The sequence below is a fragment of the Carassius carassius genome, chromosome 1, assembly GCF_963082965.1.
Source record: "Carassius carassius chromosome 1, fCarCar2.1, whole genome shotgun sequence".
Lineage (NCBI taxonomy): Eukaryota > Metazoa > Chordata > Actinopteri > Cypriniformes > Cyprinidae > Carassius > Carassius carassius.
The window spans coordinates 18,792,631-18,820,373 of record NC_081755.1 but is presented as its reverse complement, the minus strand read 5'-3'; the positions used below and the strand labels follow the sequence as shown (position 1 = coordinate 18,820,373).

At 37.9% G+C, this 27,743-nt stretch overlaps 1 protein-coding gene across 1 annotated transcript; it reads left to right on the top strand.

Annotated features, from left to right (window-relative positions):
* The first annotated feature begins 124 nt into the window (after nt 1–124).
* Nucleotides 125–27,120, top strand: LOC132140809 (ras-associating and dilute domain-containing protein-like). Its single transcript, XM_059549807.1, has 16 exons — nt 125–784; nt 1,803–2,120; nt 2,816–3,051; nt 5,799–6,127; nt 8,789–9,463; nt 9,747–9,784; nt 10,688–10,863; nt 11,045–11,157; nt 13,824–14,043; nt 14,471–14,643; nt 20,558–20,702; nt 20,942–21,120; nt 21,569–21,911; nt 24,054–24,175; nt 26,361–26,500; nt 26,739–27,120. Exons 1-16 carry the CDS (start codon nt 657–659, stop codon nt 26,824–26,826), a joined length of 3,423 nt encoding a protein of 1,140 aa, XP_059405790.1. The 5' UTR covers nt 125–656; the 3' UTR covers nt 26,827–27,120.
* Nucleotides 27,121–27,743: the final 623 nt, after the last annotated feature.

Here is a 27,743-nt window from a genome sequence, read left to right as displayed (position 1 = left end):
TGTGTGTGTATATATATATTGATATCGATTCGGCATCTGTTGTCTTCACTGCTGCTATAAATTTTGCGCTCATGCATATGAATTAGTTAAATCTGACGATTCCTTCTTGTTCGTCCAATCACATACCCTAATTAATATTCATGAGGTAAATAAATGCCCTAGTAGGATTGGCTTCCGGCTAGAATTCCCAAACGCCCTCTACGTCATCATAGTCGCGTTTAACTTTTCAAACGGGACTCAAACACACACACTCGGGACAGGGGGCACTCAACGGAATCGGAGTGAGCGTGTGGCTGGGACAGTTTATCGCCATCGTTTCCTATATCGGATTATCATTCCTTTTAATCCGTAAGGGACATGTCTAAATAAAGAGGACCTGTTCAAACCGGACTGGATAACATTATTTAATAGCGAAGTTAGTATATATTTAGATTTTTTTCTTCTTCTTAAACGTCACAATGGATTATGTTTATGAAAGGACTGACATGGAAAGGCAGGACTGAAGATGTTTAGCGGTTAAAGTTTCTGTTTGTCACTGCACGCGCAACATGTGTTGCACTGAAACGAGTTATTTTGACAGCGGAGCACAAAGACTGTGGTATAGCTACTAAACTTTACATTTGCGATTGAATAATTATACTCTTCCACATGCTAAAATGATCTCGGAGGAAAGAAGCATTCACATCTCTAAACAAGCTCTCGGCTTCCCTGTCGGGTTATTGATCCGCTCGCCCAAGAGACGCCTGGCGATGCTGGGCAGAAAGACCAGCAATGGATCTCTGCAGTGAGTTACTCATACACTTGTGCATGCCGTTTGTTTACTTTAAACACACTTGTGACACACAGAAAGAAAGAAGTGCCCCATGAAAGCTTTGAGATTTAAACACACTTAAACAAGGGTGACAGTGATGGCATCATATAGATGGCATCATATAGCAGAATAATAACCAGTGTCAGCTTTTATTGTAAATATAAGACAAGCAAAGCATTCTCCAGAAAGACATCTGTTAGTATGTGATTATGCACTTTCTCATGTCGTTTGGCCTGAAAAAATGTTGCTCTAATCATGCAATAAAAATACATAGTGTAAAAAAAAATACTGTACATGTAAATTTGAGACATGGCACTAAATTGCTCTGCTTCTCTAATAATAGAACTGCATCTTGGCAAATGTGAAGAAGGGGCACACCCTCTGTGAACTGATAGGCTTTAAATTATTTTATATAATTGTAATATTTCATATTTCTCTCTTTTTAAGTAATTGTATATTTAAACGCATTTAAAGTAAAATTGTGTTTTGTTCTTTATACTGTTTTGATTCCTTTGTCACAAATGCTAGTTTAAAGCAAAAGTCTAAATATATATTACAATAATTTGAAATGATGTTAAATCGTTTTTACTAAACTGATATCATAGTAAAAAAAAAAGAAAAAATTCTTCATACTGTTACGAAAACAATATAACACATTAGAGTTGATGAAATCTTGTATAGTAGCTACCAGTGAGAATCTGTCAGTCATATCAACTTCTAACCAAGAAACTAAAGCTAAAATACATGCTAGATGATAAAATACAAGTTTAAATCCACATGCACCTTAGCTCTAGACAGTATTTGAAAGGATTAGTCACAAGTGAAAGAGTCACAGTTGTTTTTCTCAGGCAAAGAAACTCTCTTCTTAGCAGGGTTTTTTATGTGATCCGCAGTCTATTACACTTATTCTCTCATTGTATCTAAAGCAGACTGAGTGCAGATGCTCACATCAGTAGCAAGCTTTTAAAGTCATCTTAACCTTCTCTCTGAGGTCCAGCACGTCTGATAGCACGACTCAGTCTGTGGAGAGCACTGGAGTCCGGCAGCCGGCCAAGAGCAAGATCCGCCGACACAACAACAGACTGACCACGGTGTTCAACCGAAGCCCTGTTCTGCGAAACAGACGGCAGGGTCAGGACTGCAGGACCCTGCAAGCAGCGGACGACCCCGCAGAGCTGTCCAGTCAGAGGACTATCCAAGGGATCCTCAAGATATTTGGCAGTGACATCTGCCAAGGAGCCAACTACAAGAGCGTGCTGGCCACCAGTCACTCCAGTGCCAAAGAACTGGTCAAAGAGGCTCTGGAGAGGTGAGGGATGCACTCTTGCCAGATTCAGATTCAACGTGTGTACATTTTAGTTTCAGTTTTGAGTTTTGGTAACCGGGCGATTAAATTTGCTATGTGAGTTTAACCATACATTTCTTCAAAAAAGGGCCCAAGAGATTTTATATACTGCTGTTCTAGCATCATTTTTGGTCATGATAATGTGTGTCCACACTATGGGATTAAAATCCCATACCACACTGCTGACATGTATTAAGAAAAAAGTCAAACACAGGCAAAACTAGTGCAGTCAAACTAATCGTGATTAATCGCATCCAAAATAAGCTTTTTTGTTTACATAATATGTATGTGTACTGTGTATATTTATTATGGTTATATATAAGGTTATACGAACCCTGAATGAGTGTATTTGGCAAAGATATGGAATCATACGTCCAACTTGTTTCTTGGGACTCTTTAAGAGTGTAAATAAGTCAGAATGCATGAAATATCATAAGACCTCCCACTTAGCTGTTTTGGTGAGTGGTTTTGGTCCTGCAAATCTGTTTTTGATAGTTATTGATTCAGCAGGATTTTTTCTGTTGGTTTCAATTAATCAGTACTTCGAACCCAAGACTTAAAACACACTTAAATACACGTCAAGTAATTGGTCTCTTTCATTGTAGACTCTTTCTTAGTCCAGCAGGTAAGGCCAACGGAGCTGTTCTCTTGCTTTACAGGTACTGTTTGGAAAAGGAAGACTCCAGTGCGTATGTGCTCTGTGATGTGATTGGCCGAACTGGATTGGACAACGAATGGAAGACAGAGTGCTGTCGGGTTGTTGGTGACCATGAGAAGCCCCTCATGTTGCAGTCGCTCTGGAAACCCAAGGATGGATTCTCAAGGCGTTTCGAGATCCAGAAAAGAGCAAACGTGGAGGCACAAATTGCCAAGAATACAGACACCATCACTGCAGGTACTGCAGCAATTTATTGTGTGAACTTATTGGTTTAAGGTAAAAAAAAAAACACTCCCCTATGCCCCGCCTTATTGAAATGCATAGATTTTTACAAAGCTCATCTTTCTGAAAAGCAAGGTGTATGCTGATTGGCCGGCTATCCAGTGCATTGTGATCGGCAGTGTTGTAAACACACATCTTAACCACTGATTTCTAGTTTTGTCCTCTTTCGGAAGGCCAAACAAAGTATCGCTTTCACAACGAAACACACCGTTGTGTTTCTCACTCCACGACATGTGGAGAATAAAACAGCTACAGCGAGAATAAAAGTTACGCCTTCTTTCTTTGTGTAAACATTTGTGCGGTGTTAAGCAAATCGTCACACACAGTTATATAGACATGTGTGCATGTTTAAATGAGGTGTTTTAGGAGGGTCTGGACGAGTCTTAACTTTATTAAAGAATATCTCTATAGGTTTGAGACTTTAGTCTTTGCAACTTTAGGGATCTTATCTATGCACGAACAGCTTGTACCACCTGAAATCGCATCATATGACCCCTTTAAAGTGGCAGGCGGCAAAACTGGGCGCTCTTATAATAATCAGAATGTTATCATGCATTGGTGTAGACACTGATTTAGTTATCGCTGTAGTTATTGTTCTCGGTGTGAATGGCCTTTAGATGTGTTTTGACTAGCTGAACTTTGATCTATGTTCCAGTTGACACAATTTAGGAATGTTTTAACAGAGTGAGGTGCCTCAGGGCTTATCCCAACAAAAGCCTGTCAGCAAGAAGCTTAGTGAAATTGCTCTCTCAGAAGTATGTTTTATTGGGATAGTCCCATCAGCTCACACACTGAGCTTTCCCACCGCGGTCTAGCCGCCAACATCGGAATGGCCGCTTGTTTTTCTTTCTGAGCGTGTTTCCTGCACTCTTGAGGGTGTTTTTTCTTTGGCACGGGGCTGTGGTGTTCCTCAGGGCTCCCTTGAGAATCGGTGACTGGAGAAGCTCAACCCCCATCGCTGTGTGTTCTGACAGAACAATGTAGATGACCGCCCATTTCCACAGCTGATAACGCCCAGAGTGCCACTGGGTGTGGAAGCCTGAGCTCTGACAACATTTCACAGCATTCTTCAGCTCTGTTTCTGTTACGGCACCAGTCTTGGGGAAATTTACTTAAAGTTACTAAAAGTAATGCATTACAATATTGCGTTACTCCAATACTGTGTTAGTTAATTTTTATGTGGAGTAATGCTTTACATTTCTTTTGTGTTATTTTTTCTCATCTGTCCTAGGCTTGCTTGTTTGTTTTAATATAAAAAGTTATATTTTTGGCAAATGTAAAAGTCCTTTCACACCTAAATTGTTTATTGGTTCAATGAAGGTCAGCAGCACTGATTAATAAAATGGGATTAAATACACCTATCATACACCCGACGCAAGTGCTTTTGCTATTTCAGACCAACGCAGTTCTCATTTTCCCGTCCTGCGCTGCGTTGCTTAAATAGCAAATGCATTTGCGCCCATGGGCATTCTGGTCTAAAAAGGAGGTGTGTTCAGGCGTATTGTTGGCATGTTGCTATTTTGAAGAACTAAAAATAGACCGCCATAGACTGACTCAAACATGGTCTAAAGTCTGGCGCAATATTTTTTCTTTGTTATTTAAATAACGCGTTAGTATAGGCGGGTCCGCAACGCGCATACACTCTGCTTGCTACACACACAGGGACAGTACACAAATATACAAAAATTAAAGAATATCAATGAAAAATTTAAAATATCATTTAAAATATCTAAAATTGTGTTCTGAAGATGGACAAAGCCTTTTACAGGTTTGGAATTACATGGGGGTAAGTGATTAATGACAAAATTGTCATTTTGGGGTGGAGTGTCCCTTTAAAGGGAATGGGAGATGACACTCTGATTGGTTTATTGCATGTTGCACCCAAAGACATCCATTATTCATTAATTAGGGACAACCTGTTTAGACCATACGCCTGGGCATGCGGTGACTGTTTTCCCGTTGTTGAACTAGCAAAAGTGGATTCTTACATGCCCTGAGTTCACCTGCGCTGTGCGCTTTTCACCATGCGATTAGATCGTTTACACAGGGCCCGTATATATGCTTTTATATATAGGACCCGAGTTTGCTTTTCACAGTTTTTTCCTCGTTTTGAGGAAAACTGGATCTGTTTTTGTTGTTTGTAAATACACGTTCACATTTAGTCTAGAAGAACAACTGTTAAAATCATGCTTACACAGCACACACAACGCATCCCAATTTCTCTCCACATGGGGACAGGAAAGATGTCAGTCAATCAATGGGAAAACAAAGTAACTGGCGTTACTTGTTTGAAAAAGTAATTACAAAGTAATGTCTGCTTTACTACTAACTTGTAAAAAGTAATACTTGTAATGCATTACTTCTAACACTGTACGTCACTCCCATCGATAGTCATCTTATTGCAGATCATCTGAACAAAATGTGGCAGATGTACAGCTATATTTAGAAGAATGTATGAAAGCTTAATCTTAAAGCATTTAATTACATCTCATTTAATCATTTTCATTTTAAGTTTTGGCAGTTATGGCCTTATGCTGCTTTAAAATTGTTGCTCATGCAGTAGAAGAAATCTGACTTAGCCATACTCAGTGCTATTATCGTCTTAAGCAATGGTTGTCTATAAGTTTTTAGCATGACAATGTAAAATTGTATAAATTTTTTGAGTTGAAGTCATATATTTAAAAAAACATTTATCACCTCAGGCCTCAATGCCCAGGTCCGAAAGCTGCAGTATGCTCGTGCGCGGGTCACCTCTCTGTTTGTGGATGGGACGAATGAGGGGATGGATGCTCTGGGAATCTGGAGGAGCTTGAGTGACATGGATGTCTCCACTATGGGAAAAGAAGCCAGTGAGACCCATAATGCACCTCTACAGGAGGATCCAGAGGCAGAGGCGGATAAAGAGGCTCACCGCCTCAACGCAGAGAAAGAGGAGACAGAAAGCAGCGATGACAACAACACACAGTACTCCATCCACCTCCCCTTTGATTTCCCATATTTCATTCTGCTGCAAGGATACAACCACAGACAGGTAGGAGCTCCAGAGATGTCCTTATTCTGTGGATCTGTAGTTATGGTTCTGAAACTGTAGATATCAACGGTTTCCTTTAAGATTTTTAGTGGACAAAAACTCACAGTTTCTGTTTCTAAGTTCGAAGTTCTCCTCAAGTTTCCAACACAGGTTTCCTATCAATATTATCCACTAACGTTTCCCAACCAAACAAGTGTCTTCGTTTGGAACAGTATAGTTTCTAACTTCTTGTTGTTAAGTGTTTTGTGCTTGTGCAGCCCTGCTGTTCCTCAGTCAGTGTTGCTGAGTATGCACTGTCAAGGGTGTGCGAGTTTTTGCATGTACACACTACACTGGAAAACCATAACTCTACAACGTGACCACAGAAATAAACAGACATTTTTAAAATGCCATTCACAGGCCATTTTTAAAGCTTTTTCAATGCGGCATGTTTACAGCTGAAACACGATATCCAATAAGAATCCATTTACAGTTGATCTGATTATGAAATATAGTGAGTAGAATGAAGCCAGAAAAATAGTTTCCAAAGTATAGAAAGTTACTATAATTTCATTTAAGATTATGAATACACACATTTCATTCTCTTGCTCAATGCGTATGCATGTGAGAGAGAGCGATGAACGGGTTTGCGGTTCTAGCAGTAATTATATGTGTATTGTCTCGTTTAAAAGCTGAACTATAATCAGGAGTTAGTGAGGACATGTGCACTTTACCGAAGGTAATAATCAGCATTGTTTACTAAGCCTGCGGTGACACCACTCATTCTGCCACGCACTGCTGTTTCTCTTGCTTTTGGCCATAGTCCCTTGAGACTCCACGTTTTTAGCTGGAAAAGTTAGTATTGCGGTTTCACAATGTCTACACCGGATTTCTCCCATCCTTTTATATATAATCCAACAAAGCAATGTACACTGGAAACTCTCAATTTTAGGAAATGTAGTAATTAAATTAAAATAGACATAGTAAATCGATTCTCATATGGGGTTGTTTTTACCTCACACAAATGATAAGACATGCTACTAACTGTGTGTGTCTGAATTCAGGGAAATATCGATCATGTGATTTTTACAACTGTGATTTGAAATGGTCCAGCAGCAAAATATGATTTATTATGTTGATAAAGTAATGCTTGAAATCTACACTCTATCTGGTCTTGAAAGAGGGCTAGGATTCATTTTTTTCTCAGTCCTCAGTCTATTTCCAGTCTGTGTCGAGGAAAGGAGCTTGGTAAATGGTTGAATGAGAGTGAGTTTACAGCCTAAAGTGCTTGGGAGATTATCTTGGGTTAAGGGACTCGGATCAGCTCTATGTCAGTCACACATAGTCCTGAGAGGTGCTTCTCCGGAGCAGAAGAATCATGTGGTTTAGCAGGGATCAATCGATTAACAGTGCAGTCTGTTTTGACACCTCAGTTTAAGCAGATGAAGAATTTAGACAAGGCAGTCTTTATGTTGTACTTCCTCGTTTCGTTACAATCAATGGTCAGTGCACTGGGATTACATAACCCATTGATTCTTGAGATGTGACACAAAACATGTCCCACACCTTTATCTGACATAACAGCTTTTACACATTTACACTTTGAAATTAATCAGTGTTCGAATGTACATCATTTTCAAAACATTCCCTGTCTATAAACTGTAATTCAATCCTTAATGTTGATTAAAATGTTAGAATTGTAAATATTTATCTTTAAAAGTAACATGGCACATAAGGGTTTAGAAAAAACAATCTAAATTGTATGTAATGTTTCACAAATGTACCTCAAAACTATACTTTTTGTAAAAAACTAAAGATATTTACATCAATAGATTTTTATAAAAGCATGTATCAAATCCGGCAGTATTAAATTCAGCCTTTGTCATGATGGTATTATTTGCATAATTCTAGTGCTAGTCCAGCAACTTTAACTCTGCTGAATGTTATTATTTAAATATGTACATCATTTTAGGTAATAACACAAATTGTAAAGACATTTTTGGGGATTTTTTGATAATTTTTGTAGGTCCTGACAGTATCTAAAAACATTCCAAAGGTACATTTTTTTACTGCATTTAGTGCAAAATATTGTTATATTGTTACCACAATTAGAGTTTTCAGTATTCATAATAAATATTTAATGTGACAGTGCTTAATATTTTTGTATATAGACCGTGTTGCCCCATATTGTAAGTAGCCCCGCACATGACATGCAAGAAAAATTAATTGTGCGCACATTTCCACTCATTCCCGCAATATACTAAATAAAACCTGCACACAATTACTATTCCGTTCCCTGGATTTGCTAAATTGTGCACACAATTTATAAATTTGTTCTCTTGATTTATAATTAGTGTGTGTGATTTAGCAAATCCAGGGAATAAATTAGTAAATTTTGCGCACAATTGATAAATCCAAGGAATGAAATAATAAATCGTGCACACGATTTAGCCTATTATTTTTTTTCCCATGCATGCCATGTGCAGGGCTCTGTTATAGTGAGAGTTAGACAAAGAATACAGTTTTACTGATTTATCCCAAAATCTCTAATCCCTGGTGTATAAATCTTTTTTCCTCAAACTGTTTGTCTCAGTACTTAACAGTCAGAAAGTTAAGTATAATTTCAGATTCTGTTGGCGCAGTTAATAAAACCTTCTGTTTTTGCTGTTAATCTCTTCTCAGGACTTTCTGATCTATCTGATGAGTGGGAACAGTTGTATATTTGGCTCCTCCATTGAATCCTCCACTGGTAACAATGAGGAGACCCTAAAAGTGGACGTCTTACTTTTTGCCCCTGACATCCTACCTCAGCACTGCTGTGTACAGCGTCTAGACGCCACCAGTGACCAAATCAAGGAAAGTAGCAAGATGCAAACCATGCTCAGACCCCTCCACAGCGCACTTGTTACACACAATGGCGTCCCCCTTGATGACCAGGTTGAGTTGTGTCCGGGGGACCTGGTGGGGCTCGGGCAGCACTATCTCTTTATGTTCAAGGACCCTACGGTCTCAGGAGCCTTCCAGACCCCGTCCTGGATGGCCACCCTGTGTCCTCCAGCCACAACGTCACCCTGTAAACTGTGTGGAACGTCCGTCAGGAGGAGGAGGACTCAAAAAATGGCCGCCCGCTGGAGGGACTTGGAGGGCAAGGTGCTGTCGTTGTCCTATCAGGTGCAGCATGAGGAGCAAGTCTTGGAGAAGATTCTCAGTATGGTGGACCCAGGAGGGGAAGAACCCAAACTTACTCCAGCCTTTCTGCTGTGTTTGTGCATTCAGCACTCCGCCACCAACTTTGAGTTGGTTCACCTCCGGAAATTGCTGCTCTCTATCGCTAATCAAGTCCAGCTCACCATGTGGGTGAGTGGGATTTTATAGAGTACTAAAAGCAGCCAACACCATTGTAATACCATAGTAATACCATGGAGGTTTGGAGGTGACACGTATATATATACAATGGTTTATTATGTTAGTAACCATTTAGTGCTATGGTGTATTGTAGTATATGATCTCCATATGATGCATTTTAAAACCATCTGATAGACAACATGTATGAAATAGGTCATTGTTGTCATAAGAAATTGAAAGTTGGTACTCTTAAACAGATCTGTTTTTCTAAAATGTTTTTTTTTCTCCTCTACAGGAAAGAACAAAAGAACTCGCAGCTTTGCAGCCAGACATGTGAGAGAGCTTTTTTCTTTCTGCAACCAATCTTCTTTCACTCGCCTCTCTGAAATAAGAGCAGGGAACTTAAAGGACGGCAGTAACTAGCTCATTATCACCCATGGTGCTGTGGGTGCTCAATTCACTGTTGTTTTCTCTGTGGTGCCCAATCATGACCCGAGATAAGGCTACTTGAGCATGCCATTAACCGTTGAAGTGTACAGTAATAAATAAAGTGCTAAAGTGGTTCAGGCTCTGATTGTCTCATGTGCAAATTGTAGATTTGGCCAGCAGAGAGCTGGCATTTTCTATCAGTTGATGTTTTCCGCAGTCTACATCCTGATTTTTTTATCTTTTACCTCCATATTGTGGTGAGGTATACAGCTTAGTGGTTAAAATGGAAGTACTAAATGGGGGAAATTAACCTCAACATCTTTGATTTTGTGATTATGGCTTGCTTGCTTTATAAACCAGCTTTTCTTTGTCTTATTTAATTAGTAGTTAAGGTGGTTTGTTGGTTGGACTTTTAGACTGACTGGTCAAAAAGTAGATGGATGGTTGGTTAGACAGATATATGATTGAACAATCTTATAGATGGATGTTCATAGAAAGATAGAAGTCTGGTTGGTTGGATGTACAGATATTGTATATGTATAGGTAGTAGGTTGGTTTGTCAGACAGATAAAGGGATGGCTGTTTAGATTGCTGGTTGATTGGTTAGACAGGTAAGTGGATGGTTGTTTAGATATATGGTTGGTTGGTTGAAAAAAGAGATTTATAGTTGGATAGATGGTAGGTTTGGAGAATCAATGTTTGGTTGTTATGATAAAGAATGGATGATTGTTTGTTGGATAGGCAGACAGATGGTTGGATGAATAAATGAATGTATAACGTGTAACCATTGTGCTTACTATGCTACAGAAGCACTAGTGATACGTCGGCAGAGCATCATGTGTTAAACATCAAGGATCTGATCCCAGGCCTGCAGCCACTGGTGCTGTGGATGTCCAACTCCATTGAGCTTCTGCACTTCATCCAACATGACGTCCCCCTGCTCTTAACATGGAGAGAGCAGGACAGACAGGAAATGGACAAAGGTACAAGCCATCGCTCTCTGTGTTGTCCTAAATTATACTAAATATGTGTTTGATCATTGTGACACAATACCTTGTTGCTTTAGTTATTGGTTCATTTCAGCTTTTTGTTTCAGAACAAAAGAATGCTGGTACTTGAGGTCTTTTGTGAATGTGCAATAACATCATGTCTTCATCTGCTCAGAATCAATGGATTGTCAGATCCAGTCCACACGGGCTGCCAGCGAGGAGGCCATGACAGTCCTAGAGGAAGTCATCATGTTCACCTTCCAGCAGTGTGTCTACTATCTCACTAAAGTCAGTACAAAAGAAAGACCATTATGTCTATCTATTGATTCAATTATTAACAGTTTTGTGTGGTTAGGGACTATATTTACTATTTTACTACTAAAAGTATAACCTTTTACTAATTGTTCTTGATACTTAATGTTTATATCATATTAAATATGTTCCTCCTTTCCCTAAGGAAGTAAAATATGTGAAACAGGACATAACCGTGTAAACAGCATTTTGTATAATATAATAACTTTAAAAATGTGTAATGTTTAAATAAAAGAACTGAAAAAACTTTAGTAAGTTGAAGTACTGAAACTGCTAATACTAAAACTAAAATAACTATAATTTAATGCTGAACAGAAAAATATAAAAACATAAAAACTGAAAAACTCACATAACAACAGTACTAAAACTTAAACCAATATTAAAATAAAAAACTGACCATTTAAAAAAAAGTCAATTAAAAATAAGAATAATGCTACTGTATAACAGTATGTAAGCAGTGCTAAAATAACACACAAATGAAACGTCATGAAACTCATTCTCTATTCAAATGAGTTATAATTGCATCCGTTCAATGGTGAGTCACCTTGAAGTACAGACTAGTTGAAGACAAGAAATTCCAAATATGTGACACATTTTTGTTGCAGATTAACTTTGTGGATAAATAGTAAATGGAAAGGTTATGTCTTTCATGGTCCAGTCACTTCAGTCTTGTCCTAGAAAACAACTGAGATATCAGGGGTTAAGAGGACTGTCAGTAGAGCAGACAGGAAGCCCAAAGTTACCCATCCTCTGCCTGACGGAGAAGCAGCTGTGGACCTCCACATTTGACTCAGAGAGTTCATCTGTTTCCTGAGCAGGAAATATTCTGTTCTCGTCACCAGAACGGGAGAGGAGTGTCCAGTTAAAGCAGTCATAACTGCCAACAGGATATTAACAGTTACCAGGAGTTTAGTTTCTAAATCATTACCATTGAAATTTCCTTGAAATTTAGAAGCCAGTCTGATATCTGTTACCTGTGATGTCAGACTGTGTAAGGTGATCGGTTGGTGACAGGAAATCGTATTTCTATGGTAAAAAAAAAACATACAGATCATTAAACACGTTGTAATTAAGAGCATTAACTTATTTTCTATAACACGTGTTGGGAATGGTTTTTATCATAACATTAGGTATTTCCTTTGAATATCAGTTGTTGTGAATGGTGGGATCCAGGCATCTCTTAGTCATGATAATGAACACTGATGTCATGGCTGTGACCAAAAGGCAAGGCAAGAATGCGTCAATCAGTGATGAGTCATGGGGGCGGGACTTTTGGCTCTTGTTAGTTTCTCAGTGACCTCATATGGCTGAAGTGCATGGAGTGTTTCATTAACCTCTGCTGTGCCCTGACAAATTGGCAGTGTGTTTGTGTGTGTTTTTTGAGAGTTGTATTGAGGTACAGCCACATTTTCCGCTCTCAATTCAATAGGAATCCATGTGATTGGCAGTTACGCGTGAAGGTGAAAAATTTCCCCTTGCAGATTTCGCAGCAGATTCAGATTGGTTGCAGATTCGCTGCTTGGTTTGACTTTTGAGACTTCTGTGTTAGCTGTGCTTCTTAGATTACTAGACTATTGACAGTAAACAAAAAAAATTGCCAAAAAATGGTGTTAGTGATTGAATCTTGAAATCTATTCGCCATGGATGGAATTTTTCACCAAAATTTCAGTGATCTGTCGGTAATGCTACAAGCATTTAACATTACAATTACATTATAACAATAGAAAAAAAAATTCTCAGTTTTAGGAAAAGTCTTAAATATATTAAATTATATAAAAAATGTAGTGCTATTGCATGTTCTACAGGCTCAGTGTTTCAGAGCAGTTCACAATCAACAAAAACGCACATTTATGCCAATTGCTTACGATCGACTGTTGATGAATTCTTACTGTTTTTATTTGTTGTAAGAGTATTTTTTTTTATCACCCAAATGATAAGCCAGTATATAGACATAATAAAAAGCAGAACATATATTTCAAAATAAGAGCTCCAGTGTATTTCAGGCTTGTAATTAAAAATCTGTTTCTTTTCCTGTTTAATATTGGTATTTCTCAAATGTGGCCACACCTTTAGTTTGTAATCTGATGTATGGTCTTGCCAGATTTTTTTCTCCTTCCTTGTTTTCTTGTGCTTAAACAAACAACTTCCTGGTGGATTTTATTGAATATTTTCCTTTATTTCATGGATTTGGATCAGTGTGAACCCTCTTGCATAGTTATCTGCTCGGTCCATATTTGTTTACAGAATCCTTTTATCTGTTCCTGAGGGGCAACAGTGGTTTACTCAGTGGGAGAAGTGAGTGTGGATGCTAGATGCGTCTGTGCTTTAGTCTTATCTGAATGATTCTCGGGACTCTCACTGGCGCTGTAACAATGGGCAGTCAGGGCAGAGATATTCTCTAGAGTCCAGTCACAGCCGCATATCACCCGCTGAGAGGAAGTCAGCCTGTGCCGTACTTCCTGTTGCCTTAGACGTGATGTTCAGGAACTGCACAAAGCACTGCTCCTGGCTACCACCTCTCTACTGAGAGCACAAATAATGGGACCTGTATTGCTCTGTCCTTTGCTTTCTCTAATGCTTTGGGGTTGCATTTATGATTGGTATGCACAGTAAACAAACATTTTTCCCATTCCCTTTGCTAGAGTATGTATGCCATGTTACATGGGCTGCTGGATAGCAACCCTTTCTCTGAGAGCGGTCAGCTGCGCATGCCTGCAGGGGTCAGCCAAATCCTGGACGTCCTGAAGGAGGCACTGCACCTGCTCAACACTTTCCAGGTGCACAGCGAGATCACATCTCAACTGCTGACCTACCTGTTCTTCTTCACCAATGCCTCGCTCTTCAACACGCTCATGGAGAGAGGTGAGCACGTGCTCTCAACGTCCTTCTGAGGACCTGATGCACAAGCTATTTACACCAAAGCCACGGTGGCTACAACTTGTACTGCCAGAGAGCGTGGTGTGAACTACTTTGTTTACACTCCAGTGGTCTCCATACTTTGTTTGGACAGGAATTTTTTTTTACAAGGGTGTGAATTTTACGAAGTGAATATTTGTAGCTAGGTGTAAATAACACTGGCTGCATAGCACAGCTTTTTGCTTGATAATAGTCTGCTGGAGCCGGACAAAATTTTTACATAATGTAAACTGGTTTAGTTTGAATTGAGTTTTGGATATTTTGTGAGATTGTAACTTTTTGACAACTACTAGAAAGCTATAATGAATAACATGCTACCTGTAGCACTGATTGAGACTTCTGAATAAATATTGATATGGATGTTGTTTTTAAGGGTCTGGAGGTGGCTTCTACCAGTGGTCTAGAGGAGTGCAGATCCGGGCCAACCTGGATTTGCTGATGGATTGGATTCAGAGCATTGGCATGGGAGATTTGGCTGCTGACTTCTTCCAAAGGCTTTCCTCAGCTGTCAACCTGCTCGCTACGCCCAAGGAGACCCTCCTGCAGGTCAGAAACCCTTTAAACTGCTTTACAAATGATTACACAGATACAAAGTATCTGAAAATATGAAGGATTTACAGATGTGTTGCACTAGAGGTGTGCCGGTAGCACTTTATTTTACAGTCCTGTTCCTCATGTACATACTATTATAGTAATTACAATAACTATGTAATAACTAGGTACTAACAATGACCCAACCCCTAAACCTAACCCTAGTTACCTTGTATTACCAGAACTTTCTTAGATAAATACACTGTAAGTACACGTACTGTGAAATAAAGTGCAACCGGTGTGCCTATATAAAAATAAAAATAAAATAAAACTTATACAAAATGAAACCAAGATTCAATTTAATATTCCCACAGCAGAACAACATACCATAGCAATATTAGACTAACTTACCGGCTGATAATTCAAATAATATTTGTAAATTTTGTAAATGGATATTTTGCAGATTAAGATTAATAATGCATCCTAATGAGAAGATTGATTGATTGATTGATTGATTTCAGAATTAGAATTGTGTTTTATCGTATTCAAATGCATTGCAATTCATTTTCTGTTAGCAAAATACAATTTCCTTAATTTGGGGTCAAATTTAGATTTGGACCATTTGAGGTGAACCTACCAAATATATTGTTTCCTTAGTCATGGATAACCTGGACATTTTATGGAGTTTTTAAAAGTTTTTTTTTTTTTATGAATTAATGAACAATTATTAATGATATTACAATAATAATATTACTTAATGAGAGTTAAAGAAATTAGTAAAATCTTAAACATCATTGAAGTTTATATAGCGATTATAAATTGGTAACACTTTCCAGTAAGGTCCTATTGGTAACTACCTAATGCGTTAACATTGAATAATAATGAAAAATTAAATAGTTACAGGTTTTTTTTTTAATCTTTTTAAATATATTTTAATACAAATGCAACTGTTCATCGTTAGTTTGTAAGCTCAGGTCCATGAATAATATTAACAGATACGACTTTTGATTTTAATATGATAATGTGAATATATTAGTACATTTTGTTAACTAATGAAGTTACCTAACATCAAATGGAACCATATTGTAAAGTGTTGCATAATTTATTTTATACTCTGAAATTTCCATCATTCAGTCATTAAAATTGCTTGCAAGTCATAGTGTTGTGAGAAAATTGTTCTCTTGGATTGCTTTTAACGAATTAGTCAAGTGAATTAGTTCACAAATCCGGCTGAATGATTCATTAGTAATTTGGTCTAAAAAAAATCCCTTAATAAGAAATGCATTGGTCATAAAGTGTGGGAACCTTGGGTACCGATGACTACCAAAGGAAATTGTGTTCTGTACTTGCTTGGTGTGTCAGAAATAGTGTTGCTGCATTCCCATATTGTCTGTCCAGTTTCCTTTTGACGAACATCTTGTTCTAGTTTCACTAAACTGGTGAATAAGGCAGCTCTTTAGTTGCAAAGAAGAATGAACTAGGGTTTGACAGCAAGGTGTGATAAACGTTATAATCTGGGTTTGACTGCTGATTTGACAGGTTGTGAGTATCAGTTATCCAAAAAAAAACCTTTATTGGTCTTCAAACAGCCACTAGGACTATAAAAATGATGTGATGTTTTAAGAAACGCTGAGCAAACCTGTTTCTCAAGCCAACAAAATTGCCTGAGGTATCAGCTTCATTCAATAAAACCGCATGATGGCATCAATCTCATGACAAAGGTCATATTTACATCTCAAGTCATGCAGTTTTTCTGTACATCACATAAATAAAACCCTGTTGAGCTTGTTTCAGAACATGCCAATGGCTTCATCTGTGAATGGTTTGTCATGTAATCCCAATGCAGTCATCACAATGTAGACAGAGCGCCGCAAGCACGAGAGACTTTAGTGCCTGGGTGAACAGGAAATAGAAGAACTCCATACAGCTGTTTGTCTGGTCCTAAACCGGTTGACTTCCTTCAGAAGCCACTGTTTACTCTTTTGTGCATAAGGAAATGAGTTTCTCTTATAGCTTATCATACCATAAACCAAAGGCACAATAACAGAGGACAGTACAAAGTTTACAGCACGCCACCCAAACACATCCTGTGCCGCGGGGGGTTTACAGTTCTCGTGAAGCGGCTCACAGCGCTCGAGAGTCTGACTGTCATTTGACTGGTGAACTTTGACCTTTAAAGCTCTTAAGCTCTCAGAGTGTCACACAGGAGACGTGAGAGCCGGATTAGAGCTCTGGGTGGGAGGGGCTAGTGTGAGCTCACTGTCTTGAATGAGCTGAGTTTACTTTAAACTCGCTCCGAACAAACACATACATGACTCACTCTCACATGACCGCTCTGTTTATTTGTTCTGCATTCTGCTGTCAACCATAAATGTACTTTGAACAGTCTGAAACTGTAAATTAAGTGTTTTTGTTGTGTTCTTTTTCAAAACAACATTTCCTAATTAGATTGAGGGCGTTTCTAGTCCACCCGACTCAACACAGTCGTTCTGCCTTTTCTGAAATAGTACGCTTTTTTCGAACTGATTGGAGTTTTTCTGTATCTGTCTAAAGCTGCTTTTTCATTATCTGTGACAAACAACAGATCAAAAGATCTGTGTGAGCTGTGTGAACAGGAGGTCTGATCATAGAGTATATGCATATATAAGATTTTCAGAGAGATATTTATTTCCACAATGGGTGATAGAATAGTTGTCCAAAATAATACCCATTTATCTAAACTTATCCTTTGCAGGGTTGTTGGATGTCTGTTATAATTATTACATAATTATTTACATTTATAAGCCCTAGAAAAACTTCTACACTTTACTTTAAAACATATATTCACAATTGTTTTGTGTGGATATATTCATGCATTCATTATTCACTTATTTTATCGTGGTGAATAAGCAGAGGGTAACTAACTAACTAAGTTTGGTGCGACTTACATTAAGGGACGAAATAGTTTAAGTCTTTTCACACTACATTTAACTGTAGTTTAATGTATTTTTACGCCTTGAGTATATGTGAATTTTAATGTTGAGTTTCACACATTTCCACAAATGGACAATCAGTCATTTAAACGGTTGCGTGCTGGTCAAGAATTAGTTTCCCAGGATTTTGCATGCCATGAAATTAACAGCTGTAAATAGCTGTGTTTCCATTGCCCTTCAAGTTGCCCAAACTGAAAAAAAAAATGTGGGTGGTTTTTTAAGGCAATTCTGAAAAAGGAATATTTCGCAACACTGCAATGGAAACCTTCTTTTCCACATTTTCAGATCACATGGCATACTGAAAAAGTCATATGATCGTTTTTCAATGTACTATAACCTTTAAGAAACGTAAGAAGTGGCCGATCTCAAGCTTATGGCCTTTCCTTGCCGTTACTGTTTGGATAACTCTTTGTTTACACTGCATTACGGCTCTGATACGGCCAACAGAGCTGATTGTGGCCGCTCTGGCACATTTCAGAAGAGGCACTCCGTTTTATGGAAATCTGTAATGGCAACACAGCTAATGTGAAAGGGTATTTTGCCTAGCAGTACCTTATCAACCAAACAGACAACCTTAGTAACCACCTAGTGACTTAGCAGCCATACAGCAATACCTTAGCACCTTCCTAGGAACACAACACACTACAACAGTTTGGCAACATCCTGGCAAAGAAAGTTCAAGCAACAGTAGATCACACCCTGCCAACTACTCAGAACACTTCAGCAACTGCTTAATCTATCTCACTCATAATGCTGTATAGATCTTAAACTACATTAGGGTTATATAACCTTCAGACAGCTTTTTGAAAATATTCTAAAGTTGTCAACAACTCTAGCCAACATTAAAGTTTCTCTTGATGAACTGTTCTGTTCTAGCTAATATTATTAGCACATGTAGCACTTGTCGAGATAAATGAGAGCGCGTATGTCTGTCAGTTTCATCCAGTGTGCAGTTACTGATCTTAACTTCTTCTATCCTGTCAACAAACAATGGTTGCATGTCACAGTTTCTAGGAGACTGGTTGTTAGGGTTCCACCCGTGGCATGAGGTCACAGTTTGTGGTTTGTAAAACAACTATTTTTGCAAATAGTTTCAGATGTCTTTTCCCCTTTTCCATCCATCTATTCTGGGACAGTCATCCCAGACACTCTTCAGACACACTTGTTGCTTGTGTGTCCATAGCAAAGAAAAATCACAAAATGACTTCTCCTTAATGTCTCAGTTATTTCTTGTAGACAGCAATGAGATAAGTGAGAAAAGTAATTATAGACATTTTCTTACTCTAGCAAATGTGTCCCTCAACAGTGTCTTAAACTGTGCTCTCAGGTTTGTCAAGTCTGCAGACAAAACTAGAGATCTTAAATATTTCTCATCAAATTTATCCAAGAGGATCTGAACAGCTTTCCACATGCATTGTCAGTTGTCTTCATTTGTGTCTATGTTTAAGAAAGCTCAGGAGGAACTTTGATACATCCAACATCTATCCTGCTGTGCCTATGGGCTTTGGTTCTAGTAAATCCTTTTCATATTCCAGTTATACTCCAAACTAGTGTCAGATCAGTAAAACTGGTACCTTATACCAGACCTGGCTTTATTAAATATTTAGCATTCTTCTAATGCACATGGTCGAAAGCAACAACATGAGTGTGTTTTGACTTTAGTCAGTCTTGTGGCTTTTCCAGACTAGTGTGACACCACCCATCACGTGTTTGAGGCTTTTCTCAAATATGTCTATGCATCAGCTAAACCTTTCTCACTACATTCATCCTAGAATAGTTCATCACTTAGATTTATATATAATTGGTAAATGCAATTTAGCAATTTTCTGTAAAATGTACATTTATCCTTTAATAGATTGTCTTATATATTTTAAATACGATAGTGTTTTATGTCATTGAACAAAACATGTGAACTGTATTCTTTATTCAAGTTAAACTGAATGGAACGCTGAAAATATAAACCAAAAATAGTGTTAATAAAGATGAACACTTGGTTGAATTAAACTAAGCTGTAATCTTAACCATGTGCCAAACGTATCCTGTCCTGTGTTGTGCTGATGAGTTTGTACAGTGTTCTTTCCAAGCCGCTGTTTCCTAAATTTTGTAAAGAGACTGGTGTAATTATAAGTACTATAGAGTCCACCCTATTATTCTCATCATTGCATAGAAATGAACTTAGAGTACATGATATTTGACCAAGGTTGCATTTCTCTGCTTGTTTTACTTGAACTTAGTGCTGCTTTTTACAGTATAGAAAACAACAATATTCCAGATTGTGCTAACCTTTCTAAACAGACACTAAATCAGCACTTATATTTGTCATCTGATGGAGTATTAAAAAGTTCAACATTTACAAAGACACACTTCTGCTTTTTCTGGAGGCGAAGTTGTCAATGAGCTCGTCATACGATAATATCTTTGCTAATTCAGAGTTGATGCTGATTATTCTCAGACCACTCAAGCGCTTTTGTGACATAGATGAGCGCAAGGATGTTTTGATGAGCTTTATTTTAGAAAAACTTTGATCAGCAGAGGCAGCGGTCGCAGGGAGCATAACTGCTATTAGCAACTCTTGTAGGTGGTTGTTATGGAGAAATGTGTTTAGGGAGCGCTAGTATTGGGTCAGTCGTAGGTCCTTTGGTTTTTTTCCTCATACATACTCCCTTAGGTGTTATTATTAGAAAACATGGTATGTCATTGTTATGCCATGACTATATATATATGTCATGACTATACACCGTTTTTATCTAAATTAATCTGTATGTTCTGTGAATGTTTGCACCAGCTGCTGGCAGTTTTGCTCCAACACTTACGTTACTTATGTCCTGAATAGAGTTAACTGTGCTGATAAATTTGTGCAAGTCCCAAAAACGAGTTTTATGTGTGAATGTTTGGCCCAATCACAAGCAGATCTCTTGCAGATGAATTCTTCTATGCATCTGTGTGTGTGTTTACAGGCATCATGGTGCAGTCTGAGAGCTGAGTTTGTTCATCTGAACCCTGCACAGCTGCATCACATGCTAAGAGAGTACCACACGGCTCGGATGTGCCCTCCGTGCTGGACGCCCTGTCCAGAGGACGCAGCTGCTGCCCTCAACACCTGTGAGCCCAAACCTGAACACACAAACACTCTGTTCTGTTACTGGATAATACAATGGCAATATTTAACCATTTGTCATTTCCAAGATCTCTTGTAAAGCACCGTTTCTTTCAAACATACAGTGAAGTGAATGATTTTTAATTGATTTATTTTGAGTGATGTCTTAAATTGTTTTCTTTAGCTCACTGAGATTCTCTGTTCTTCTGCCCGAGTGCCTGACAACAAAAATATTTTCTCTTAGCTAATATCCTGGAAAGTTTCGACAACCATCCTCCTCTAATCCTGCCCAGCAGCATCTTTAACCTGGAGCTGGGAAATCCCATCACAGAGCCAGGGCTGTTCACTCCTCTCCGGCATCTGCAGGAGTTTATCCAGTCTCTCCCAGACAGCCAGACACAGTCCGACCATCAGCCCTCACAGGTGAACCTCCTCCACACTGTTAACTCCCTACAGACGCCACGGAAAAACAACAGACATTTATAGCAATGGTTTAAAACTGGGTTGATATTAGATTTCCAAATGTTGGCCTGTAGGTTAGAAATAAGTAATTTTCAACTAAAGTCAGCATAGGCATTTTGATACAGTTATAAACCTACCCTAGATTTCTTGAAATTTTTGCTTAAATGACTACTATTAAATCATTAATAATTTAAGAACCACTTACTCTTGCTTTGAACAAAACCAAACAATGTTTAAATCTTAATATCTTAATAGACCATCATTTAAATCTCTTAATAAAACTGAAATCACTCAAGGTTCATCACTAATGCATTATTAACAACATGACGTTGTGTGTCGTGAAAATGCTGTACAAACAGATGAATTGACTTAGTGTTTCATTTCTTTTTGTCATTTCGGATGCATTCAGCGCTCCTGCAGTAACTTGACTGAAGAGACAGCATCTGAACCGATCACCTGCCAGGACTCAGAGGAGAAGGATCAGAACCATGTCAGCTTGACACCTCCTCAGTTTCGGGGGTCTCACAGTAACCTGAGCTCATGTGAGGCCGTCCTGACCCAAAAACTGAAGAGCCTGGAGCTCCAAAACAGCCTGTCGGGGAATACAGACCTGGGCTACCACAAGAGTCTGGCCCTTGACCCGTCCTGCCTGCTGACGCCTCCCAACACCCCTCAGAGTCTTGAGCAAGCTGAGCTTGAAGCCAGTCTGCTGGAGGGGGCAGCGCAGCAGACGGCCCGCCAGCACAGGAGAGGTAGAGTAGATGCTAAAACACATGCTAAACTGCTTCTCTTTACACCAGATTCTGGCTAAAATCCTTTCCAGTTACAAGGATTATGAACAAAAAAACTGGAAAATACAATGTTTCTTGCATATGCATTTAGTTTTGTAGATTTAAACCTACTTGAGCACTAGTACTACTCATCTTTTGTTTCGTTTCTCAGCTGTACTCTGAGAAATATCTGGGATATTTTCATCCCATTGCGTGTTCCCTGATTTCAAAGGCAGGGGGTATTGTCTTTGGAATCGTAAGGGAGGTGCTGGTGTTGATGTGGAGCTGGGTTTGTGTGCTCTGGCTGCACCAGGAAACCAGCCCCCCTTCTCTCCAGAATGCTCTCCCACGTGTAATATAATGAGCAATGGTCAGGTGAGGTCACTGAACAACTTCAAGAGTGAGTCTTTGTAACTGGTGTTGGGGTCAGGTTAATATTCTGAACATTTCTGAGCACTTTATTTCTTTCTTGTAAGTACTTAAAATAATCATTATTGGAAATCAAGCAGTCAAAATTATGCCTCAGCCTAAATATTACTACCAAGATCAGGTAATTCATAGAGCTTCTGTAGCTATTTAAAAACTATTGTAGAGACATTTAAAGGAAAACAATAATAACACTTGCTGTTTCATCAATGATGAGAAATTATTTCCCATTTCCATGATGAAATCCTAAAAAGATCATAACTTTTTACAGCATTGGCAAGCAATAAACAGAAAGCTTCATAAACTAAACTAGAGTATCTAAATAATACTCTGGTCCAGTAATGGGTGATTACCATATTCATATACCATGGTATTTACATGGTACTTCTGAGAATACCCTGAGAAAACCATACTGCATGTCCCAACCAAGGGTTTCTTTGTTTTGTTTTTTTGTATGGAAGAATTTGTATTAGGACACAATGAGAAAAGAATTAGACTTCAACTTTATATATAGTAGTATATATATATATATATATATATATATATGTATATATATATATATATATATATATATATGTATATATATATATATATATATATATATATATATATATATATAATATGGGCATGTTTTTTAACCATTGTAAAGAAACAACAGTAGAAACAACTGTTGGATAAATGATGCCAATATTCAGTATAATTGCAATTTTATAAAAAATAAATAAATAAATATATATATATATATATATATATATATATATATATTTTTCCAAGTCATATAAGCGTTATTCATAAGTGTTAAGTCACAGTTCACCCACAGATTAAAATTAATAATTTTATTTTTATTCACCCTGTCCTTCCAAACCCATAAGACTTGTTAATGTCCGAAACACAATTTTAAGGTAGCTTTAATGAAACCTGAGAGATTTCATTCATTCAGAATACATTGCTACACTCAAACGTGTAGTAATATAGTACTTTTACTTGAAGAGTGGTAAAGCACTACATGTGGCATCCTGTTCCCACTGGTCTCCCGCCTCCTCTTTCTAAAGTCTAGTGTGGATCTTCCTAATTAAAGGAACTCTCTTTAGACCACACTGGTTTTGGTCGCTAATTCATTCTGCTTTTTTGGTTGTGGCACAAATCCTATAATCTGGTTCAGGAATTACAGAGAGGTGGTGATGTCAGGAGAAAAAAAGAGCAGTGAATAAAGCATCATGGGAATTTACAGTTGGCTTGCTGTCTGGAATCTTAATCGGGACAGGCATTGTTCAGGACGCTGGCCGGGTGGCCGAGCACTGGAGGAAAACCCTGTGTTTCCACCAACCCACAGCAGAAGATCTTTATGGGAACATGAAAAGACATCATAAAATCAGGGCTCAAACTTATGTATCATATACAATATGAAGAAATGACTGATGTTTATGACGAACCAAAACCAAACCTGTGAAATTGATATTTGTCAGTTGACTTCTTTATTTTATTTATTTATTTTAAATTCTGAATTCATTTTGACTGTCATGAAATAATTATAATTATAATAATCTTGACAATCCTGGAAACCATCTTCATGTTCTTCATGCAAAGTATAATTTCTTATTTCTTTCTTCTGAATATGAGCTGATGTATGACCCAGGCATACATGTGTCTCTAGTGAAGTCTGCTGATAATGTGATGTGTTGGACTATGTTTTCTCAGTAGAGAACAGCATCACAGGAAACCACAGAACAGAGGAGGATGAGGATGATAGAGACGAGGTGTTCACCGTAGAGCTGATGAGAGGACCTCATGGTCTTGGGCTGGCGCTGGTGGATGGAATGGTGAGAATGATGTTTGATGTATTTTTCTTTTCTATTTATCGTTCTGTTCTTGTGTACTTGTCTCTCGCCCTTGTGCTAGTGTACATGGCTCTCCTAGACTATATACAGTACATAATGACATACTTCCCTAGTGCTCTTACTCTTTCTAAGATATATATATATATTATGTAGACTGTGCACAGTATGCAAATTCTTATGTTTTTATGGAACACCTGTATGGCGGTTGATGCAGATCAATGGTAATGAGAGTTTGTTAGGAATATGACCTGGATATGTTTTTGTTTGACACACACATGTTCTCCATTTACTGGATTTTAAGCAAAAGGCCCCTCTATGATGCAGATTACAAATCGTCTTTTATAGTTGTTCCTTCATTGTGATTATGCTGATGAAATGACCCTGTTTTATATACAGAATTACAGTGCTTCATATAAACATGTTGGTCAAATGAAAACTGTAAGCTATTATGACCAAAATAATCGGGCTACACTAGATCTTTACAGTTAAGTGCATGCAGGCTTTGTCCCAAAACACACCTTGCAGCCCACATAGACAGCATCTTAACTTCCCTTAGAGATACTTCACTCATACTTGGTAAAATAGGCTTATAATAAACAGTATCTTCAGACTAGGTTTCTTCACTGAACTTGTCGCAGCGTGTTGTGGGTAGACTTGTATTCGGTAATACACAGTAATGAATATGCACGATATTGTGTTCTCGTGGGCACTTATAAATACCGCAAATAATAATATATATATATTCAGAATTTGGAATGCATTTTAAGAATACTATTCCCATCAGCTGGTCAAAATGCACAACACCGCTGTATGCTGGTTGTGCGCTCTGATGTAAACAAGCACGTAAGAAAAGCACACATGAGAGACACGCTAAATGAAAGCACATTCACTCTCTGACAGCAGATGGCGCTAAACTGCAGAAAATGCAGCCCTTACCCTGGAAACTCCATAAATAAAGCAGCTGCACTACTTTCTAAAACATATTTAAATAATTTTAAATAGCCATTAAGATTTGTGTATCACAGTGCCAAATAATTAAGTATTGATTCTTAATTGAAGAATTTATCTGAACATTCATTAATCTTAGGTATTCCAATATTAAATAACACATTGTTAAAATGTTAAGTTGCAACTGTAATATTTAATGAGCTAACATGAACTAAGACTTATATTTTTTTAAACAAAGATTAATAACTCCTGTAGCAAATGTAGATATTGCTCATTGTGAATGCTAATGGTAAACTAATGAGATTGTAAAGTGATACCTATTGGTCTTTACGGTTCTTTTGCACTTTAATCTGTGCAAAACTTTTAACTTTCTATATTTTTCTGTATTGCTTTATTTTATTTAAATGTTCAATTATTTTTGTTACTAGAAAAAAAAGTTATTTAACCTATTATACTATATTTTGAGCACTTTTTTAAACTAAGTTTCAATACCGTGATAATACCGTTTACCGTGATTAAAGCATGAGCAATTAATCGCAACAGGAAAAATTCATACAGGCGTATCCCTAGTTGTGGGATTGTCTTCTATGCAAAGTACACATAGTGCGACCATAGGTTTTTGCTAAATGTGTTGCTACCTTAGATTTGGTTTTAGACAAAGCTGACGTGGACGACAGCATAATCTTGCCGTTTTTAAAGCCTTCACATCAGAAGTGATGCCCTAAAATGCTGCCTACGTAGGAAGCTCATTAGCTTTTGTACAGAGCCATAGTCTCTTAGGGTTGCTTTGTTCGCCTCCTCTGAGAGTTTGGTCCTGTAAATGACTTGGTATTGCTGACTTAGGTGTTCGCTATGAGGTACATGTGAGGGGGGTCGTTTTACGAGAAGCGGCTCAGTAGGGGATGAATGGGTTTGCGTTGGACACACTGAACGTCTTTTGAAGCCAATAAGCTTGACTGAACGCGAGAAGACCTCCTGCGTTTCCCAGAACTGTACTGTCATTGAAAAGATAGAGCTGATGTTAACAATAAGATGAAGTACGATCCTGATGACTGTGTGGTTGAGTCTTCTGAGAGAATAAAACATCTTTGTGTGAGTCAAGACGCTCTCAAACAAATGCAGCAGTGCCATTACACTGATACAGAGGAGAATCAAACTCATTAATTTCCTGTTGCTGTTGGGTCATCATGTGGTCATCACTAAACTTGTGTCTTGATAGAAAACTCCTCTGCGAGTGAGTGGGGTCTACGTGAAGTCAGTTGTGCCTGATTCCCCAGCAGACTTCGGTCAGAGACTAAGAGCGGGCGACCGCATCCTCGCTGTCAATGGAGTCAGTCTGGTGGGAATGGACTACCACAGGTGAACACTTCTCCAAACATTCATATATTCAGAAGTGGATGCATATATTTAAAAAAAAAACTAAAACATTGTGGGGAACATTCCTTTTTTGTGATATGGCTCTCTGCCTGTTTCTTCAACCACAAAGCAGGTTTTTTTGATATCTTATGTTTTTTTTTTCTGCATTCTTATGATTTTCAATGTCTTTGACACCAAAACTGACCAGAAGATCCTCTCATGTTGTGTCTTTTCCTGTCAGTGGACGAGAGCTCATCTGGACATCCAGCGATTCGCTGCGATTACTGGTGGCCAAAACTGAGTCCAGGAGCTTCATCACCAGATGCTGAGAAACAAAACAGACTCGTCTGGAGGATTGGACTGATCTTTCCTCACTGATCCATTCAGTCAAATCTCAGGCAATGGAACTCAGATTTAAGCTGAAACCAAAGGAAAGACACTTGAAATGAATTTGTGTTGTTTCCTTTGTCTCTGGCTGTTGGTGGAAGTACAACAGTCTCAAATGGCCAGGACAATGTGTTGATAGCTTTTTTTTAGCATTTATTTCACACTTTTCTTTCAATCTTTTATGTAACATAGTTTACCAGATGTTTTCTAGTGTTTTATTATTGTTTCGTGATTGTCCGTCTGTCATTTTTTGTTTCCTGAGAAACAGCTGTGGTCCAGACAGAGTTTTTTCAAGTTGTTTCCCTAAAATTCAAACTGTAAGAGAAAGAGAGTCTCACAAATCCATTCTCTGTTCATAACATCAGAAGTTTTAGTCTTATATATATATATATATATATATATATATATATAATCAATCATAAATGATGATGTTCTTCCTCAGTGCCAGAAAACAGTGTTATATTGTCATCAGTGTTCATTATGGCATTAAAAAACAATGTTATAATATTTATATTGATATCTGTTAATGAACAAGTGTAATAAATATTATTTTATTTCTTTTTAAAGAAAAGAGAAAAACTGTTTTTGTTGCTGTTGTTTATTTTCTTTTTTTATGACTTTCAGTTGGTTTACTTTAAATGTATATCCATTAATTTCATTAACATTTTCTATAATTATAAACTATACGGGAATATCCCTTAATCCTTCTGGACAAGATGATCATGCTGTATTACATGCAGTTTTCCAGTAATGTGTTTCCTATTGAACAGGAAGTTGGATGATGTATAGCAATCATTTGAATAGTTTGTGGCTGTTAGAAGTTTTAAATACACCTGGACAAAAAATAAGTATGTTAATG

Coding starts and splice junctions, on each gene's coding strand:
- LOC132140809 (XM_059549807.1), top strand. CDS start 657: ATGATCTCGGAGGAAAGAAGCATTCACATCTCTAAACAAGCTCTCGGC. Junction 9,464..9,746: donor AAGTCCAGCTCACCATGTGG/GTGAGTGGGATT, acceptor TCTCCTCTACAG/GAAAGAACAAAAGAACTCGC. Junction 14,044..14,470: donor CAACACGCTCATGGAGAGAG/GTGAGCACGTGC, acceptor GTTGTTTTTAAG/GGTCTGGAGGTGGCTTCTAC.